This window comes from Monodon monoceros, unplaced genomic scaffold, assembly GCF_005190385.1.
Source record: "Monodon monoceros isolate NGI ecotype Baffin Bay Population unplaced genomic scaffold, NGI_Narwhal_1 Super_Scaffold_22, whole genome shotgun sequence".
Taxonomy (NCBI): Eukaryota; Metazoa; Chordata; class Mammalia; order Artiodactyla; family Monodontidae; genus Monodon; species Monodon monoceros.
In genome coordinates this window covers 6,800,195-6,821,285 of record NW_021703779.1, presented here as the reverse complement: position 1 = coordinate 6,821,285, position 21,091 = coordinate 6,800,195, and the positions used below count along the sequence as shown (strand labels likewise).

The 21,091-nt window shown below is 41.9% G+C and overlaps 1 protein-coding gene across 2 annotated transcripts in view; it reads right to left on the bottom strand.

Annotated features, from left to right (window-relative positions):
• NLGN4X (neuroligin 4 X-linked) overlaps positions 1 to 21,091 on the bottom strand; it is a 291,389-nt gene that overhangs the window by 247,827 nt on the left and 22,471 nt on the right. For both annotated transcript variants that reach the window (XM_029241236.1, XM_029241237.1), the window contains exon 2: positions 6,016 to 6,817. In XM_029241236.1, the coding sequence (XP_029097069.1) occupies positions 6,016 to 6,487 (472 nt within the window). In that variant the 5' untranslated portion in view covers positions 6,488 to 6,817. The remainder of the gene's footprint in view (positions 1 to 6,015; positions 6,818 to 21,091) is intronic.

Sequence of the window (21,091 nt, the reverse complement as noted above, 5' to 3'; positions counted from 1 at the left end):
GAAAACGTGTCTGCACCCCTCATGTTCATAGGGGTTCATAGGTTGTTTCCAAGCAATGGACACAACCTAAGTGTCCATCTATGCATGGACAGGTAAAGAATTTGTGGTGTAGATACATAATGGAATATCATTGAGCCAATAAAAAAAAGGAAATTCCTGCTATTTCTGGCAACGTGGATGGACCCTGATGGCATCATGCTAAGTGAAATGAGGAAATGGCAAACACTGTATTCACTTCTATGTGGAATCTACACAGAAAACACATGATATCACTTATACGTAGAATCTTAAAAATATATTACAAATGAACTTATTTACAAAACAGAAACAGAGTCACAGAGGTAGAAAACAAACTCATGGTTACCAACAAGGGGGAAAGCGGGGGAGGGGTAAATTGGGAGATTGGGATTGACACATACACAACTATATATAAAACAGATAACTAATAAGGACCTGCTGTAGAGCACGGGGAACTCTACTCAATACTCTGTAATGGCCTCTATGGGAAAAGAATCTAAGAAAGAGTGGATCTATGTATATGGATAACTGATTCACTCTGCTGCACACCTGAAGCTAACACAACATTGTAAGTCAGCTATACTCCAATAAAAAATTGATTGAAAAAATAAACAAAAAACAAACAAAGCCACCCAACTCGTAGAAAAAGAGATCAGATTTGTTGCAGCCAAAGGTGGGGGTAGAGGAATGGGGGATTGAATGAAGGTGGTCGACAGGTACAGACATCCAGTTCCACGACAAGTAAGTACTAGGGGTATAATGTACAGTGCCGATGACTCTAGCCACCACTGCTGTATGAGACACAGCAAAGCTGCAAAGAAAGTAAATCCTAAGACTTCTCATCATGAGGAAAACAACTTTTCCTTTTTTTTCTTTTTCTCGTACCTGTATGAGAGGATGTATGTTAGCTGAAACTACTGTGATCGTTTCACAATATGCGGAAACCATGCCATCATGCTGTCCCCCTTAAACCTGTACAGCAATGGATGTCAACTATATCTCAATAAAACCGGGGGGCGGGTAAGAATTAACTGACATTCTGTCTAATAAATTCATCGATAAATTATTTTTTTAAAGGATAGAGAATCACTTTCCCCATAACAGATCAGATCTTGAGGTCTAGAGGGAAGGAATGGGGAGCCCAAAAGATTTTGCTAACACAGAAGAAGACATTTAGAGGTACAGCTGCCAACGTGAGGGACATTTTGCAGACACAGATGAGAAAAGACGACCATTTGGATGTTTTGCTCTATGCCATTCACTGACACCTACTCTGGGCATCTGTTTTAGATGCCTGGGAAATCTTAAATACTCCTTCATTATGTTCCTGTGTAAAATCAGTGAATCTTTTGAATATGACATTTAGTAAGAGCTGCCATAAATCTGTTCTAAAACGAGGAACCAAAAGTTGGGTGTCTACTTTCTACAGGTTAAACCTCAGATCTGCAAAATATCCACCCACCAACGGGAACCAACTTTGTCTCCTTGATATGTATAAGGGAAAGCAGCACATGTTAACGACCCACTGTTAAAATGAGTGTGTGGGTTGTTTGTTTTTTAACCAGTTATTCTGGAGGTCGAAAGGGTAACAAACGAATTAGCATCTCAGAATGGGTAGCAACTCAGAAAGCTCAGAACAACTCTTCAGTGCTGTGTATGTTGCTTTCAATTAGGGTATTTATATTAAAGGCTGGCAAAACTCTATGAGTTTCCACTGCCGCTGTGACAAATTGCCACCAATGTTGCGGCTTCAAGTGGCAGATGTTCAGGATCTTAGAGTTCTGAAGGTCAGAGTTCCACTGGGCTAAAACTCAGGGGTGGGCAGGGCTGTGCTTCTCTCTGGGGCTCAAGGAGAGAACCCATCTCTTGCCTTTTCCAGCTTCGACAGGCTTCAGGGTTCCTCAACTCTTGGTTCCGCCTTGTCCTCAAAGGCAGCAATGACCACTGTGCCTTTTTTCCATTGCTTCCCTCTGGCCCTCATCACCTTTTCTGCTTCCTTATTCACAACAAAGTGTCTTTGTTATTAAATATGGACCCACCCAGATAAACCAGAATATATTCCCTCCATCTTAAAGTCAATGGATAAGCAAATACCATAACAAAAGGGACAGAGTAAAGGGACAAAGTAGGTAATTAAATAGTTAATCCCACTAGGGGATTGTACATAAAGGAAAAAGTATGGGAGACCCTGTAAGTTAATGATCACTCAAGAAAGCAGGCGTGCTGAGCCACAAAGCCAAGCAGCCTTATTAGCAACAAAACCATGCAACAGAAGTACAAGACATGCCCCAAAACAATAAAAAAAAATGGTGGCATGAGACCCACATCCTGCCCAGTGAGCTCAGTAAGTTAATGATCCCTAGGACATGCTCTCTGCACACATAAAAAGCAATAATTTATGAAACGGTGACATTTCAAAGTGAAAGACCCTCACTGTACTGAGACCTGAAATAATTCTTCCATGTGCCATGACAGTCCCAGCTTGACCATGTGGGGGACAAGAAAACTCCCCTGCCTGATGTGGTGGACAAGCTAAGGACGGAAGCCTGACGTCTACTCAAGAATGAGGAAGAGGGTGGTCTTCTCCCCTTCCCCACTTTTCCTTTGATTATAAAACTGCAGCCCAGGGATTCCCTGGTGGCGCAGTGGTTGAGAGTCCACCTGCCGATGCAGGGGACACGGGTTCGTGCCCCGATCCCGGAAGATCCCACATGCCGCGGAGCGGCTGGGCCCGTGAGCCATGGCCGCTGAGCCTGCGCGTCCGGAGCCTGTGCTCCGCAACGAGAGAGGCCACAACAGTGAGAGGCCCGCGTACCACCAAAAAAAAAAAAAAACAAAAATGCAGCCCACTAAGTTTTCAGTGGCTCACGGCACCCTCTCGCCTACCTTCTTGTAAGCCTCACAAGTGTCCTATTCTAATAAATCACTTCTTATCTATCACTTTGCCTCTCACTGAATTCCTTTTTTTTCTTTTTAATATTTATTTATTTATTTGGCTGTTCTGGGTCTTAGTTGTAGAATGCAGGATCTAGTTCCCTGACCAGGGATTGAACCCGGGCTCCCTGCATTAGGAGCACGGACTCTTAACCACTAGACCACCAGGGAAGTCTCTCGCTGAATTCTTTCTACACTGAGACATATAGAACCGGAGCTCCTCAGAGCCCGCCCAAAAATGCCACCTAGCGGTTTCAATTCCATCAGCAACCTTCATCCCCTTGGCCCTGTAAGGTAACATATTCAAAGGTTCCAGGGATTAGGACGTGCCCTTCTTTGGAGAAGGCATTGTTCTGCCTACAACAAGTCTCTGTGTGTCTCTAGAAATTCAGCATGCTTGTCTCTGTTGCCATGCCAACATGTGAAGCTTGACTAGCACAGGATAGGAACTCAGAACTATCATTGGTAGGGAAGTCAGATGGCCACACCGTTGGATGAATGCATCACGACAAATCTAAAAAAAATAATGGAGTACCAGAGTGGAATATTGAATTCCAAATAGCCAATACGGCTGTGCACACATTTAATGAAATGCACTGTTATGAATTAAGATATGCCCTAAAGCAAGGTCTTTGGAGACATCAGCATGACGCCGTAATTTCCATGTGTTATTGTACAAGTGGGGTTTATTCATTTAGCAATAACCAATAATTAAATATCTAAACCTCCATGTTGATTCACAAATGGATGCAAATCATCTATTTTTAAACCTTCAAAACTCCTGACCCAATAGGCTGTGATTTTCTGTTTCTGCAAACACACGGGCATATAGCTTCCCTCACCAGCAAAATTCCATTATGTATCTATTGTAGGGAGATCAAATTTACCTATTCAGCCCCTATTAGATTTCTGATTCTCCCGCCAAGATGCTGTGAGATATCGTGTGCCAGAGTGCTCTAAAAAGCCCAGAGGAATCAACAGGTAGCAGTGCCTTTATTCTTAAATTTAGATTGCTTCTCTATTAGGCAGCTTTTTTCGCGTGTTTCTATTCCCAAATTCCTATTCAATCCTGAACCACAAAGAAACGGCCGAATCGTTTATGGGGTCAATCCACACAACTGCACATCTATGGGTCTGTCATCAAGGAAGCTACTGATTTGTCTTCCTGGGCGGTGTAACTGTACCCCGACCTCTCAGAAGCAGGCATTCTATGTGAAGTGTCCTTGTTTGGAAGGTGAACGCTATAAAGTCACCGGTTCAGAGACACCAGCATATCAAATTTATGATGAAAGCAATTTTATTTTATTTTTCTTTTAAAGGTTTTTTGTTTGATGTGGACCATCTTTTAACATCTTTATTGAATTTGTTAAAATATCGCTTCTGTTTTACGTTTGTTCGTTTGGTTTTCTTTTTTGGCCATGAGGCACATGGGATCATAGCTCCCCGACCAGGGATCAAACCGCACCCCCTGCATTGGAAGGCAAAGTCTTAACCACTGGCCCGCCAGGGAAGTCCCATGAAAGCAATTTTAATCCTTTACCCTGTTTTGTTTCCACCACCCTGTCTTTGCTTCTTTTTATTCCTTTCTTTGAATAGTTCATGATAAGAAAGACCATGACCCAGGTGGCTTTGAACTGAGAACTCTAATTGGTTTGGGTGGGGTTATCCATCCTCTTACATATGCACCAAGGAGCTACTGAGCACTACGGCAGCTCAGCACAGGGTATGGAAGTAAGGCGTCCAGTGTCGGTTTAACCCCTTGAACCCTATTCAAGACCTAGACTTTACAAGGTAATTGTGAGATCTGTCACCATCGTGACAATAGCCACATGCCAGACGCTACTAACATAAGGAAGCTCAACCCTTTCACTTTCTCTGGGCATTCCTTGTCATCTCCCTCACAGACTGCCCCCATCCCGGTTTCTCGAGAAAGGTACCCACGCCACCTCTTTGCATCTGCACGGAGAAAGAACGATATGGCAGATGCGATCCGACTTTGGGTATCACTGAATAATGTCATCATTTATGGCAGACTTTCAGCCAAAGCTCACTGACAAACATCTCCCAAGGATTAAAGGTAAAAAAAGGAAAAGAAATGTCTGCATGAAAGTTACCAAGGACAAGGACACACTTCAGTTTCTATAGTAGACAGTGGTGGCTATGATTCCTCTCAATTACTTTTTTTTAAGTTCCAGGAAGATTTCATTCTATGTTTTTCCTTCTCCTTGTATAAAAAAGAGCACATGCAAACAAGAAATGAGAAACGGACTTTCATTGTAGACTAACTTGAGTCTGGTTGGTCTTTAGCAAACATTTTAATTTAAGGTCCACTTGAACAAGGAGATATCCAAGTTTTACTAGTATTGGATTAAGTTAATATATGGAACATGATTGTTTTCACAGATTTTCACTGTTGTGTTATCCAAAAGAAAAGGGGCATTTTGTTCAAGCAAGAAAATCGTTTTTCTAACGTAGTTCGAATCATCTGACGACACACATTTGCCATTTGATTGCAGTGAATATTGGCAGGAAATAAAGTCCAAATTTATATAAACAACATGGATTCTAAACAATCAAGTCCAACTATTTTATCAAATATCCCTTGCTTGTGTATTTAAAACAATGAGTGGTTCCCTTTAAGACTCAAAAAGTGCTAATATCTTAAGGCATTAGAGCCAAAGGAACCACTCCTTGTATAATTTTCAGGTGCTCACTTCAGCATGCGAATGTTCTTAATTCTATTAGTTTCTCTAGATCCATTCCTTTACAGATGATTCAGGTATAACATAGAACACTATATGCTCAGACTGGTAATCACCTGCAAATAAAGGCTACAGCAATGCTAAAAAGGCAATATATGGAAAGAATTAAGTCATTAATTATGATACTCTCCATCGATTAGACACTGCATAAATTCAAGTCGAACAAGTGGTACGTTACCGAGATAACTGAATATGAAAAAAAAATGGTTATAGAAAATATCACGCACAGGACATTATACAACCCTCTTGGCAAATCTGAGGCTGAGCGAGCAGGTGTTTTCTATTTAGAATAAGTACTTACCGTCCTCCGTGGGCACATAGATATTCAAATAAAGGCAGTCTTCATTTTGATCTTGAACGTAGGTCATCAGAGTATCCAGATTGGCAGTAAACCAGATGGGCAGCATGTCATGCAAGAGAGACCGCTCATCCAGGTGCTGGGGGCACACGGCAGCAAACTGAGTGGCGTTCCGAACCCCAGTCCATGAGGAGGGGGGTTCCGGGGGCTGAAACCGCCTTTCCCCAGTAGGAGGCGAGGCATAAGGGACCCCCAAGTATTGCTCCACTGGACCCAAAATCTCATTGGGCAGCGGTGTTCTCAAGCCCCGGATTTTGCCGTAATTGGTGTTGACCACAGGATACTGCACCTGGCTGTCGATGAGCGTGAACTTGATGGCCAGGGCGGTGATCCACAGCAGGACGTTGGAGTTCACCATGACACAGACCGGGGTGAAGACCAGCGGAAGCCATAACAGTCCCTGGGGTCTCGACATGGTTCACCACCACATCCGCGGGCGTCCGTGCGATGCAACTCCAAGCAAAGCAAGCCGTGAAGGGAGCCTGCAGAGAGAGACGGCTTTCCAGGGACCAAGACCCTGGAGAGGGGAAGGGCTTGCCAGGAAGCCTCTTCGATGGGTCATAGACAGACCCCAAGGTTAACAACAAACCCGGCGGTTTTCTCGGCAGCCCATTACGGGACAGCAGCCCTCTCTTAATCCTGGTGCCGAATTCCAGCCCGTGCGAGGCTCCAAGGAAGCGGTGACCATCCAACACCTCCCCGGGGCAGCGATCACTTAGGAGACCTCCAAGGCAGAGCGGTCAGCCTAATGGGAGAAAAAAGCAGACAAGGCTAAGGAAGGCAAGACCACTGCCACCAATGGCGTTTGCTGTGTCTTCCATGCAACCCTCAACATCACGCAAGGAAATCCTCATTCACCGATGAATTTGTAGAGCGGCATCTGCGGGCAGCAGAATTTCGCCAGACAATCACTTGTCTTAATTTCTACAGTGAGTCCCATCAGCGAGAACGATGCCAATACTCCGGAAACATTCAAGTCTTTGTTGAATGAACAAACACACTGCCGAAAGTTACACACATTGCACAGATAACTGTACTGATGTCTCCAAATTGCACTGTTATTGATAATATTAGCCCAGCAATGGATAGGCACTCCCAAAACACTGTTTCTCAGATGTTTAAGAAAACTGTCACTTTATATATAAAATAAACAAGGACCTACTGTATAGCACAGGGAACTATACTCGGTATTTTGTAATAACCTATATGGGAAAAGAATGGCTATAGGTATATGTTTAATTGAATCACTGCGCTGTACACCTGAAACTCAACATTGTAAATCAACTATACTCCAATATAAAGTAAATACACTTTCTCCCATTCTGAGGGTTGTCTTTTCGTCTTGTTTATGGTTTCCTTTGCTGTGCAAATCCTTATAAGTTTAATTAGGTCCCATTTGTTTATTTTTGTTTTTATTTTCATTACCCTAGGAGGTGGGTCAAACAAGGTATCACTGTGATTTATGTCAAAGAGTGTTGCAAAGCAGAAACAGAGACACAGATTTAGAGAACAAACAAACAAACTTCCCCAAGGGGGGAAGGAGGGTGGGATGAATTGGGAGATTGGGATTGACATATATACACTACTATGTATAAAATAGCTAACTAATGAGAACCTACTGTATAGCACAGGGAACTCTACTCAATGCTCTGTGGCGACCTACACGGGAAGGAAATCCGAAAAAGAGGGGATATATGGATACGTAGAGCTGATTCACTTTGCTGTACAGTAGAAACTGTAATACAACACTGTGAAGCAACTGTACCGCAATAAAAATTTTAAATAAATTGATACATACATAAATACACTAATAAAGACATAAATAAATGTAAAAAAAAAACTGTCACTTTTTCCTAAGGTATTATGAGTGCAGTTCTACAAGTTTTCCAAGACGGGTAAAGGGAAGTGTGCATCCAGACCAGACTGGCTTCACGCCAGGTGGATATTTACCAGCGAACATAAAGGGAGCAACATGCAGTGGAAAGAGCATCGACACTGGACACTCATCCTCTTCGGGCTACGCAGGGGGACGTGTCTGTAGGCTCCAGACATCATCGCCCTGAATCTCAGCTTCCTTGTAAGAAATTGAGCAAGATGCTGTATCTCAAGTACATGCCGTAGTGCTTGTCACATCAAGACACCATCCACAATTAAGAGTGTTGATACAGCGATCCCGATTTTCATGTAAAGCACTGCATGCCTTCAAGGGTAAACCCTGCAGCCTATTAAAGAACCTTCTGGTACAACTGAGTCACCTTCCTACTGAGTCTGGGAGGAGTTAACTTTTAAAGAGTGACCTCCTTGGGAATTCCCTGGTGGTCCAGTGGTTAGGACTCCGGCACTCTCACTGCCAGGGCCGCGGGTTCAATCCCTGGTCGGGGAACTGAGACCTGCAAGCCACGTGGCGCCACCAAAATAAAATTAAAAAAAAGGACCACCTCAATTTGTCCCTACGGGGATCACATGACGACTCTCCCCAGATAAACCACTGCACGTAGGACATTCAAGAATGTCGCACGTGAGTACTATAAATGATGCATTAGAGACAGAAAACACTTCATGAGGTGTTGCAAGGACTCTACCTTTTTTTTAATCAACATTTTTTTTACTGAAGTATAGTTGATGTACAACGTTGTGTTAATTTCTGCTGTCCAGAAGAGTGATTCAGTTATACATACACATAGTTTTTTTATATATTCTTTTCCATGATGGTTTATCATAGGATACTGAATATAGCTCTCTGTGATACACAGTAGGACCTTGGTGTTTATCCATCCTATACATAAAAGCTCACATCTGCTAACCCCGAACTCCCCCTCCATCCCTCCCCCAACCCCTCCCCCTTGGCAACCACCAGTCTGTTCACTACAGGACTCTACCTTTAAATATAGCATTCTTCAGCTGAAAATAGACAGATGTGTTTCTAAGGACACAGATTATTCTGGGTTATTCAGAGTCTTTCTGGACTGGAATATAATTATGCATTTCATTTCAGGGAATGGTTGAGTAGAATATGTCAAACAGATAATTTATTTTCTAATGAAACATATCTGAGCCAGACCTATCACGGAGCTAGAATACGTCTGGGGGAAATTTTGTCATCCATGACATCCTGGGCCAAGTTAATCAGAGTTGGATGAAAATGCACTACAACACGGGATGGTAGCATTGAGAGTGAAAATTCGCATCACACCCAATGGCTGATTTATGTGTTTGCTTTTATCTTTGTACTGGAGACAACATTTGGATTTCTGCCACAGCATGATCCAATTGCTGAATAATTAAGAGACAGACAGAAAACGTGAAAGAGGTGCTGACTTGTCTGAAATCTTGTGTTCCTGAAAGCCCTTCCGGTTTAGAACCAGCATCGGTACTTCCTTCTCAAGCCTTCCTCATGGTCATAGGAGATGCCAGTAATTTCTGATTCTGATAGACATGGGTCCCCAAATGCTACCTCTCTGTGAGCTGGAGAAGTGAGTCAACCTCTCTGAGCTTTAAGTAGATGGCATGTCATGCCTCCTTTGTGGGGCTGGGCTGAGCCACAAGGGAGCAAAGGGGCAGGGCAGAGAAAAGGTCTCCTCAACACCCATGAAATGCTGGGATTTTGAACACAGACCTGCTCAAACACTCCCGGGTATGGAGACAAAATGCACTGAAGTCAGCCCAGGGTTCGCATGAAGCAGGTATAGAGCGAGTAGTTTAAATTCTTTGAGCCTCTCTTTACTTATATGTTTCTAACTCTCTGGGAATTAACTGAGCTGGTCCACACGAGGCATCACATAGTCCCGGGACCACAGAATTCCATAAAGGTAGAATTCAGTTGGCGGATTTGTCCCAGGACTTACAACGTGAATGCCTTGAGGAAGTCTGGTCCACTCCATCATTTCTCCAGCTCCATGTGGAAGACAGCACCTCTATGTCACATATTCGTTAAGACTGAGCAAGTGAGGGCACACGTACACTTCCTGCTTCACCTGTGTGATCAAGCCTACCTCCCCACAAGGTTCTAAGGGCCAGAGAGAGACCACGAACCAGCCGGACCTAAGAGGAGGGGAATGGGGGGGCGGGTATCTGGACACTCATGAAGCCCAGGCTAGGCATTCAAAACAATCATACGTTCCGAGCCATCTCATTTCCCGATGCTCTGGAATTTAGCAGTTTGCACAAATGGAATACCACCAATGCCGAGCACTGTTTCTCAGACTCTGCACTGCTGACATCTGGGACCACACTGCTCTTTGTGGTGAGGGCCATCCTGAGCCCTGTAGGGTGCGTAGTAGCACCGCTGGTCTCTACCCACCTGAGGCTGGTAGCACCCGCCTCTCATTTTTCACAATCAAAAATGTCTCCATTTGTAAATGATTTGTAAATCATCAAATATGGGATCATGGTGGCCACGTAAATGACTAAGCACCTGTGGGTACATTTGAAAATTATCATCAGTGGCACTAGATTTATGTTTGTGTGTGTATATATATGTATGTGTGTGTGTGTGTGTGTGTGTGTATATATGTATGTGTGTGTGTGTGTGTGCCACATTCAAATATCTGGCAACTGTAAAAGTGTTAGCAATGAAGGTTTAAAAAATAAACCTATTTTAAATATGCATCCTCATTTAAAAATCATTATAAATTTATTTTGGGGAGGACCAAAAAAAGACTTCTCAGGTAAACGTCACACTGAAAATAATTTTACAAGGAGTGAAATGCTGTTATAGCTACACATAATATATGTGTACAGTTAGGATACGTATAATACACATATTTATAAATATTTAAATCTATTTTTATAGTTATCTATTTTCTCTATAATAAGTTATCTATTTTCTCTATAATATGTATTTATATATTTTCAAATTTTTCCAAAATAAAAACAAGATACTACAGGGCTTCCCTGGTGGCACAGTGGTTGACAGTCCGCCTGCCGGTGCAGGGGACGCGGGTTCGTGCCCCGGTCCGGGAAGATCCCACATGCCGCGGAGCGGTTGGGCCTGTGAGCCGTGGCCGCTGAGCCTGTGCTCTGCAACGGGAGAGGCCACAGCAGTGAGAGGCCCACATGCCGCAAAAAAAAAAAAAAAAAAAAAACCCAAGATATTACAAAGGAAATTCTTGAAGAAAAAATTTTAATGAAAAAAATGAGAACAAAAACTGTAACTTCACCGCATACATACAACTGGGGAGTTAGGAAGGCATTGATAGCATGTTCTCCCTGCAAAAGTTGCACACAGACTAATTTCTCAGAGTGGCATTTCGACTTGATTTATAACTTGATTAGGTAGTTTAGAATGATCTCTACAGGACAGTCATTCTGTATGAGGCTGTAATTAAGACTTGGCTCCAACTACTCAGGCAAGCTAAACTATAAATGAGTCAAAATAAAAATGGCAATAAATTTCTTTCCAAAGTGCAGATCGCTCAAATTGAGATTGGTTTAGTTTTACAATATATATTTAATTTAGGTGAGCCCTGATCAAATTTATCTTGGTGTTTTGGCCTTCCAAGGAATAAAATCATGTCTCCTGGGTGTTCACGGCCTCACCTTTCTGTGGCTGCGAAATAGATTACAAGACAGAACTCTGTGGATGCATCTTCCAAGGAAAAAAAAAGAAAAGAAAAGAAAAGAAAGGAAAAAAACATGAGAGGATTAATGAGGTGGCACAGCCCTCCCCTGATGTGACTCTCAGCTCCATCGAAGGTCTGGGACGCGCGATCTGCTACCAATAGTCTGCTGACACCAAGAGGCACTTGGAAGATTCACTTTCATCTCACATCCCAAAGCATCAGGAAACCAAGAACAATAGATGCTGGTAAAATTAATGAGCTTGTACAACAATCCTGCCACACTGTTTCCTAGAAAGTCTGCAATAGCCATTCCCCAAACTACAACCTGTAGACCTCCCCGGTTTTATTTTTTCTTTTGTTTTTGGTGAGGACACCAACGTTTCATGGTACCCAAGTGGGGTATGGTTCATCTTTTATCCTACAACACAGATGTCTACCGTGAGGTGGCCCAGGGCACCTGTTATCTACGTGAACAACCTCGACATTCTGCACATGGGCTGACAACACACACACGTGCACACACACACACACACAATCCCTATTCAAGATTCCTTGATGCTGGCAATCAGCCAGTTATTACATTTTTGTGTATTTTTTAATATGCTGGCTTTGATTTTATCTCCCAGATGGGCACAGTCACAATCTCCTGTGTCTTTTGTCAAATCTAGCTCTCTGCACATCTATCCCTGTACTTCCTTTCAGTTCTAAAAACCAGATCCCATCAAAATCCACCCTTTTGAACCAAGAAGTTTAGATGTAAATAATTACAGAGTGAAGATGCCATATGTACTATCTTCAAGGTTGCTGTATGCCCAGTGGGGGCTTCAAAGCATCAACTCCATCACCTCCGTCACCATTTCTGTTCTCACACTGAAGTTTAATGGCTCAGGAAAACAACAGGGCCACAGTCGTAGGAACTGGAGTTTGCAACAAGAGCCAGAACCCAGACTAAACCCAGGAAAAAGAGTTAACGGCTTATATGTGGTCCAGTCAAGACACTGGACAGACTGGGCATATATCTGGACAAAATTATAATTCAAAAAGATAGATGCGCCCCTATGTTCACAACATCACTAGTTACAATAGCCAAGACATGGAAACAACCTAAATGTCCATCAACAGAGGAATGAATAAAGAAGATGTGGTACATATATACAATGGAGTATTACTCAGCCATAGAAAAGAACAAAATAACGCCACTTGCAGCAACATGGATGGACAGACTGTCATACTAAGTGAAGTCAGACAGAGAAAGACAAACACCATATGATATCACTTACATGTGGAATTTAAATATGACACAAACGAACTTACCTATGAAACAGAAACAGACTCACAGACATAGAGAACAGACTTGTGGTTGCCAAGGGGGAGGGGTTTGGGGGAGGGATGGATAGAGAATTTGGGGTTAGCAGATGCAAACTATTATATATAGGATGGATAAACAACAAGGGAACTATATTCAATATTCTGTGGTAAACCATAATGGAAAATATAAAAAAGAATGTATACGTATGTATAACTACAGCACTTTGCTGCATAGAAGAAATTAACATTGTAAATCAACTATACTTCAATTAAAAAAGGATTGATTGGCTAGAAAGATACACCATGGAGATGTAGGCCAGAGATATGATCAGGAATAAAGCATGGATGTTTTTTCTAGAGCAATGATGTGGACAACAGAATCTACAGTGGTCACCGAAATAAAACACCAACACTTAGTCATAGATCAGTAAGTATTTCATAAAGATCACTATTCTAAGGTACTGGGACATAGCGGGAGATGAGACAGAATTCCTGCCCACTTGAAGATTATACTCTCATGAAAGTGTCCCTAAAAGCGGTGCTTTTTTCCTTATTCATTGTGTGTACATCTAAAGCAAGCACAGGGACTGGCATGTATTAAAAGCTCATTAAATGCTTGACTTTCTGTGTCTAATTCAACTGATACCTAACCTGATTTCCAAATCTAAATCAAATGTTCATAGAAGCAATACTACTTATGACATGGAAGCCAAGACATGGAAGCAACCCAAATGTCAACAGACAGATGAATGGATAAAGAAGATGTGGTACATATACATACCATGGAATACTACTCAGCCATCAAAAAGAATGAAATAATGCCATTTGCAGCAACATGGATGCAACTAGAGATCATCAAACTAAGTGAAGTCAGTCAGTCAGAGACAAATATCACACAATATCTATCACTTATATGTGGAATCTGAGAAAACATGATACGAATGAATTTATATACAAAACAGAAATAGACCCACAGACAGAAAACAAACTTATGGTTACCAAAGGGGAAGGGAGGGAGGGATAAACTAGGAGTTTGGGATTAACAGATACACACTTCTATATATAAAATAAATAAACAACTAGGTCCTACTGTATAGCACAGGGAACTCTGCTCAATATTTTGTAATAACCTATCAGAGAAAAGAATCTGAAACAGTATATATATATGTATATATATGTGTGTGTGTGTGTATATATATATATGTATATATATATAAAACTGACTCACTCTTCTGTACACCTGAAACTAACACAACATTGTAAATCAACTATACTTCAATAAAAAATAAATTTTAAAAAATCTATTTTGATCACTGTAGCCCTAGGGCAAAGAAAAATGCTCAACACTTAACAGAAAATTTAATAAATACATGTTTAATTTTTAAAAAACTATTTATTACCAAACATGATTCCCAAATCTAAATCAAGTAATTTGCAAATATGTCCAGGGTTTGTGTGGAGCTCTCTCACCAAACTCAAGTCACAGATCATCAAGGTCAAACTGTCATGCCTTCAAGACAGCTGGTCTCTGAAAAATCTCATTTCTGTGCTCCTCTAACTGTCTCCATGCTTTTGTTCCACAGTTCAATAATTAGTACCATCCTTTTTCTAGTTATTTAGGTAAATGCAAAGCCACCTGTGGTGGCTCCCTTTCCAAGATTCCACATACACTAAGTCCTCACATCTGCTGAGGGTCTTAACACAGGACCAGAGACGTGGTTACCGGTAACCTCACTGGTTACTGGTCAAAGAGAGGAGAGATCACAAAGGGTTAGCGAAAATGCAAAAGCCCAATAGCACCAAGTGTTGGGCACGGATGTTGAGCCCATCCCACGCCACGCTGGTGACAAGTAGTGTGGCCACACGGGAAACAAATTTGTGTCACGGAGGAAAGTCGAGCATGCAGAAGACTTTGGTGTAGATAAGCATACACACACCTATATACAAAATATATAGTTTAAATCGTTTGTATCTGTCCCATAGAGCTTCTTGAATATTCATGTCGGGAGATAGACATTTCCATTTGCAGCCGTAGTCATAGTAAGAAAAGAACAGGAAGAACCCAGACATTCACGAAGAGGTGAATGGATAAATGCTGGCATATTAAAACAGAATACTACACACAGTGAAACACAAAAAACGGATCTGTAAGTTAAAACCGATACATCCCCCAAATAAAAAGCAAGTCACAGAAGAATACATATGGTGTGATGTTACTGATATGATATTACATAAAACTAAACAGTACATTACTTAGAGCTGTATTTGTACTGAAATACAAAAAACAGGAAGGACATGATTAAAACCAAATTCTGGGACAGTTAACTCCTATCCAGGGTCACAATTCACAATACAAGGATATTGGTAATGTTCTATTTTCTAGTAGGACTGTACGTGTATTTGTTTAGCTTCATGTGGGTATTTATATATTTCCATGTAGTGCACATTTTATGAGCATGGTTATTTCACAGTGCAAATTTCCATCAAGAGATGCATGTCTATATAGGTTTGCCCTCACTTTATTTTCCCAAGCACTTAATAAAATATCTGAGGGGGCTTCCCTGGTGGCGCAGTGGTTGAGAGTCCGCCTGCCGATGCAGGGGACACGGGTTCGTGCCCCGGTCTGGGAAGATCCCACATGCCGCGGAGCGGCTGGGCCCGTGAGCCATGGCCGCTGAGCCTGCGCTCGGCAACGGGAGAGGCCACAACAGTGAGAGGCCCGTGTACTGCCAAAAAAAAAAAGAAAAAAATCTAAAATTTTAAATGAAAATATCTGAAATTTTAAAAGGGAAGGAAAAAGATCAATGCCAAGGTTACATGCCAAGCCCAAGGCAATGGGCCATCCGCCCACACAATCCATAAAGAGCAGCAGTGGCTGACAGCATCGCTAAAACTAGAGTCAGGTCACCTAAGATGCTACTGCCTAGGTCGCTAACTAGCCAGGCGACCTTTGACCCATCACTCAGCACCCAGAGCTTCAGCTCCCTGGACAGCGCCATGAAGACCTGGAGGACGTGCCCTCTGCTGTGGCCTTCAGCCTGAGGATCCTCGGGAACCACAGACGGCTATCCTCAAAACTGAGTGTACGTGAAATAGGGAAGCGGTGGGAACAGAAAGTTCTCCAATGAGGCAGAAAGCCATAATTCAGGGGAGGCCACTGGCACTGAAGAATACGGGAAGATGCGCGGTGTCAGAAGCAGATAAAACAGGCTTACAACCCTATTTCTAAAAAATGTACTCTTCAGGACCACAAAACCTCTATGGGCAGGATAAAAATGTCACTAGATTTACATTCACCTGAATTCTACACCCAGATTCATAATGAATATTAATTCTTGTTTTCCCCGATATTCATGGATTCCTTGTACTCACTCTCCTATACAAAGAATCCATTGCCACCTTCTCATATCTGACCATATGGGGTTATTTTGCAAGAGTTCGTACTGGAAATTATGCATACGTATATATAACTATATGTATATAGTTTTAAAATATACACATATCTACATCTAAGCTAATAATATAATATGATGCACGTGTGTGTGTGTGCGTGCATGTATGTGTGTATGTGTGTGTGTGTGTGTGTCTCCAAACCAACCCACTGAGGTATTAAGTTCCTTTTGTTCAGGTACTATGGCTTCTCCATTCTTTGTAAATCTCTCCGGCACCTTGTGCAAGGCCCTTCATGTTGTACATGATCAATAAAACATATTATACGTGATGCCAATTACCCATTGCTAGATAGTTCGGTCTAAGTGTGAGCAATCTGAAAAACAGGCTCAAATACACACCGCTGGGCATTGCAACATCTACTCATCCGGCTGTTAAATATCTGGAAGGAGTACGGGCAAGGGTTAGGGACGTGCCTTCTGGACTTGGGCTGCCTGGAATTCAACGCCGTCAGCAACCACTGAAGGCTGGAAACCATTGATGCCTCCACATTCCTACCTATAAAATGGGCACAGCATAGGATGTAACTTAAGGATATTACTGCACGTAGGTATAGGGGCATATGCGTGTGTGTGAATACATACACCACATATGCATATGTACGTGTACGTAAATATATATACATGTGCAACAAGAAGTGTTCTCCAAAGAAACGAGAGCTAATTATAACTACTTCCTGAGGTTTTACTCAATGCTTCCACCGTGACCCACTTTGATCAATATGACGATACATAATCAAACTCCCATCTGAATATAGTCTACATTCCAGATGATGAGGTCAAGGCTGTATTTAAATCACTACAACTAAGCAAATGCGTGCTCCACTTCTTCCCAGCCCCTCCTTCTGTGGGACTGTGGGCTTCTGCAGGTTGGAATTTGGAATGGAGTGTCTAAGAGACGCATTGAAACTTCTAGATACGTAGAGAGAACTGGCCCCAAGGGCTTCTGTCAGATGGTAACAGAGGAGTGAAGGACTGAAACTCAAGAATGTGAATACAAGCCTACCAAGATTTACAGACAGTGGGAAAGATGTACCAGGAAGGAACACACATTATTTCAGAGTCAATTCACATTAATTGCTAGACGATGAGCAACTGAAAGGCAAAGACCACAGTTGATTAACCGTTAAACTTGGGAAAGAGAAGGTCCTCAGCAAAGGTTATTCAATCAAAAGGAAGAGACAAGATACTGAAGGAAGTCATAAGGAACCTGGACAAGAAAGGCAGAAAAATGGCAAGTCAGCATCCACGATGCTCTCCTTAGCTGATTTCCTGTGGGTACCATAGTAAACCCCCCACCAGTGACTCCATTCGTACCCCCAACATAAACCTCCTGTGGGCCCCATGCTTTAGCCCCTACGGTTTTTGCCTGTATGAGCTTCATTGTGAAGACAGAGTGTCTTGGGTTTGCCCTTTGACACAAGAATGAAAAGTGTTATTCTGTGGCACTTTACCAATTTCAGTCAATTTTGATGGAACCTAACTTTAAATACTAAGGTACAGATCCATTTCCGAGGATCTATTTGTGAGATCTCTGCAAGTAAAGTAAGGAGTCCCAGATGTTAAGCACTCTATTTTTTTCCTGCTTATTGTATCTCTTTTAGTCATTTTAAAAATTGAAGCATAGCTGATTTACAATGTTGTGTTAATTACTGCTGTATAGCAAAGTGATTCATTTATGCATATATATGTCCTTTTTTAATATTCTTTTCCATTATGGTTTATCATTTATGGTTTACTGAATATACTTCTCTGTGCTATACAGTAGAACCTTGTTGTTTATCCATCCTATATATAATAGCTTACATCTATCTGCTAACCCCAACTTCCCACTCCATCCCTCCCCCAACCCCTCCCCCTTAGCAACCACCAGTCTGTTCTCTATGTCCGTGATTCTGTTTCTGTTTCATAGATAGGTTCATGTGAAGCACTCTTAATACCATTCACTATAAAAGGCGTTCCAAGAGTTGTATAACAGGGGCTGAAGTGATCTTGATCAACAAAAGGAGGTATTTATGACAAGAAGTTGAGTGAGTTCCCCTGCAAAGAAAAGCTACTAGTGTGAGCAAAAAAGAGGAGTCTATTTATAGACAGCCCAGTTTGACCTGAGGTTAGTACCTTAGATGTGGTGGGACCTCACCCAGTCAGATGGGGGGGCCTGCCGATCGATGGCTGAACACCTGGACACTTTGGGGTTAGTTTGGATGAGAAGAACCAAGTCTTCCCAAAGGAGACAACGATCAAGAACCATTTCAGGTGATAATGATAAGTGTGTGTCTTTGGGTCTTTAACAAGTAGCTTTGAAATGGCTGCTCATAGCCTCTACCGATGAACTGTACAGTGTCCAACAACAGAGAGTGTCTTCAGGATGTTTCCTGAGACACCATCCATGACTCAAGGACTGGCTAAAGCTTATATAGACCCCAGCTGGAGTGTCCCACTTTTCCTCTGAAGCCTGTATCCTATTTGCCTAAAGCATACTTCATCTTATGGGGAAGGCTGTCTCATCGTACGTGGAAGACCCTGCATCTTGGAAATTACTATTTTCAGTGTGATGCTCACTGTGACAGTTGGAATTCTTCTCTCCTGTGTTTCTGATGGTGTAGAGTCACTTCAAGTGATGAAAGCTGATGTGCTAATACACTGTAGGACTCTGGGTGATTAAACAATCCTGTTCCCACACACTGTACTCGCCAAGCACAACTCTATCTAAGCTCCCAGAAGAGGCGGGTTTGTTTTCTGTCTTGACCACCACCATCTCCACCCATTCCCCAGCACGTTTCCTCTGTCTTCCTCAAACAGGAAGATTCATGTGTGAAAGCCAACCCTTTTCCCAGGGATTGAGACACTCCAGAGAGGTTTTCTGTCTAGCATCAGAAACTACCTGAGTTGAGACCTTTCATCTCTAGGAATTGACTGGGTCATCCAAGATGTGGAATGTAGGCGAGGGCTCTTCTTCCCTGAAAACCTTTGTGTCTCACACTAGTGTAGAGAGGGAGGAGATGAAGGAAGAAAAGAGATGCAAAAGGAAGGAGAGAATTCATAAAGGGAGGAAAGAATAAGAAGTCTGTAGTCAAGAGACAGGTTCAGGGTCAAGGCTCAAAGGCATCTCCTCCTTAATCCCCCAAAGCCTTACAAGCATTATAACAAAAGTACAATTCATGCAAATGAAATGTATTGTGCCAATAAATGCAGTAAATAGCGTTCAACTATCATTGCCCCTGACACCTTTACTTTTTAAATAAAAATGAGGGAAGATTCGAATCCACTAGATTCCTTACTTTATCTTCACATGCAAACACTCTCACACTGTACCCTCTCTATTGGAGCCTAATTACTCTCTCATCCCCAGCCTCTGGCAAAATTCCTACCTACACATGCAGGTTTCAAAAAGAAAAGCTGAATAAAGTAAATTTTTAAATCCTTTCCTCTACGCAGTTCCAAATTCAGAGTTTCTCTACCCAGAGTCCCTGATTCCCATGCCCACCCAGGTGCCCCTGAATAGAACCCAGGGGTTCTATAAACTAGAACAGATGAGAGAGATTACATCTTTGTTTTCAGTAAATGTGAACTGAAATTTAGGCTTTGCTTCTTATGAATGTAGGTGTAACAGACACACACACACACACACACACACACACACACACACACACACTCAGTAACAGGAGAAGTCCCTGTAACTTTCCCCCAACAGAAGTCACATATTTTCTTATCAAATTAATGCTATGGCAGATATCACAAAATGCTGTCTATAGTCACCACTACTTTCCAGTTGTGACAATTATCAGCTTCTTAACTAGATCTGGTTACTTAATACACAAAAGAGAAGCACATAAAATACTATGACACATTTTACAATCCAGCAATCCCACTCCTGGGCATATATCCAGAGAAAACTCTAATTCAAAAAGATACATGCAGGGACTTCCTTGGTGGTCCAGGGGTTAAAACTCCGTGCTCCCAGTGCAGGGGGCCCGGGTTCAATCCCTGGCCAGGGAACTAGATCCCACGTGCTGCAACTAAAACAAGATCCCACCTCAATGAAGATCCCGCATGCAACTAAGACCCAGCAGTCAAATAAATAAATATTAAAAAAAGATACACGCACCCCAATGTTCATAGCAGCTCTATGCACAACAGCCAAGACACGGAAGCAACCTAAGTGTCCACTGACAGATGAATGGATAAAGAAGATGTGGTACATATATACAATGGAATATTACTCAGCCATGAAAAAGAATGAAGTAATGCCATTTGCAGCAACATGGATGGACCTAGAGATGATCATACTAAGTGAAATAAGTCAGACAGAGAAAGACAAATACCATATGATGTCACTTATATGTGGAATCTAAAAAAATGATAAAATGAACTTATTTACAAAACAGAAACAGACTCACAGACAAAGAAAACAAACTTATGGCTGTCAAAGGGGAAAGGGGGGAAAATAAATTATGAGTTTGGGATTAGCATATACAAACTACTATATATAAAACAGATTAAAAAAGGTCCTACTATAGAACACAGGGAACTATATTCAATATCCTGTAATAGACCATAATGGAAAAGAATATGAAAAATAACGTATATATATATATATGTATAACTGAGTCACTTTGCTGTATAGCAGAAATTAATACAAGGCTGCAAATCGGCTATACTTCAATAATAAAATACTATGGCACATTTAAAGAATATCTT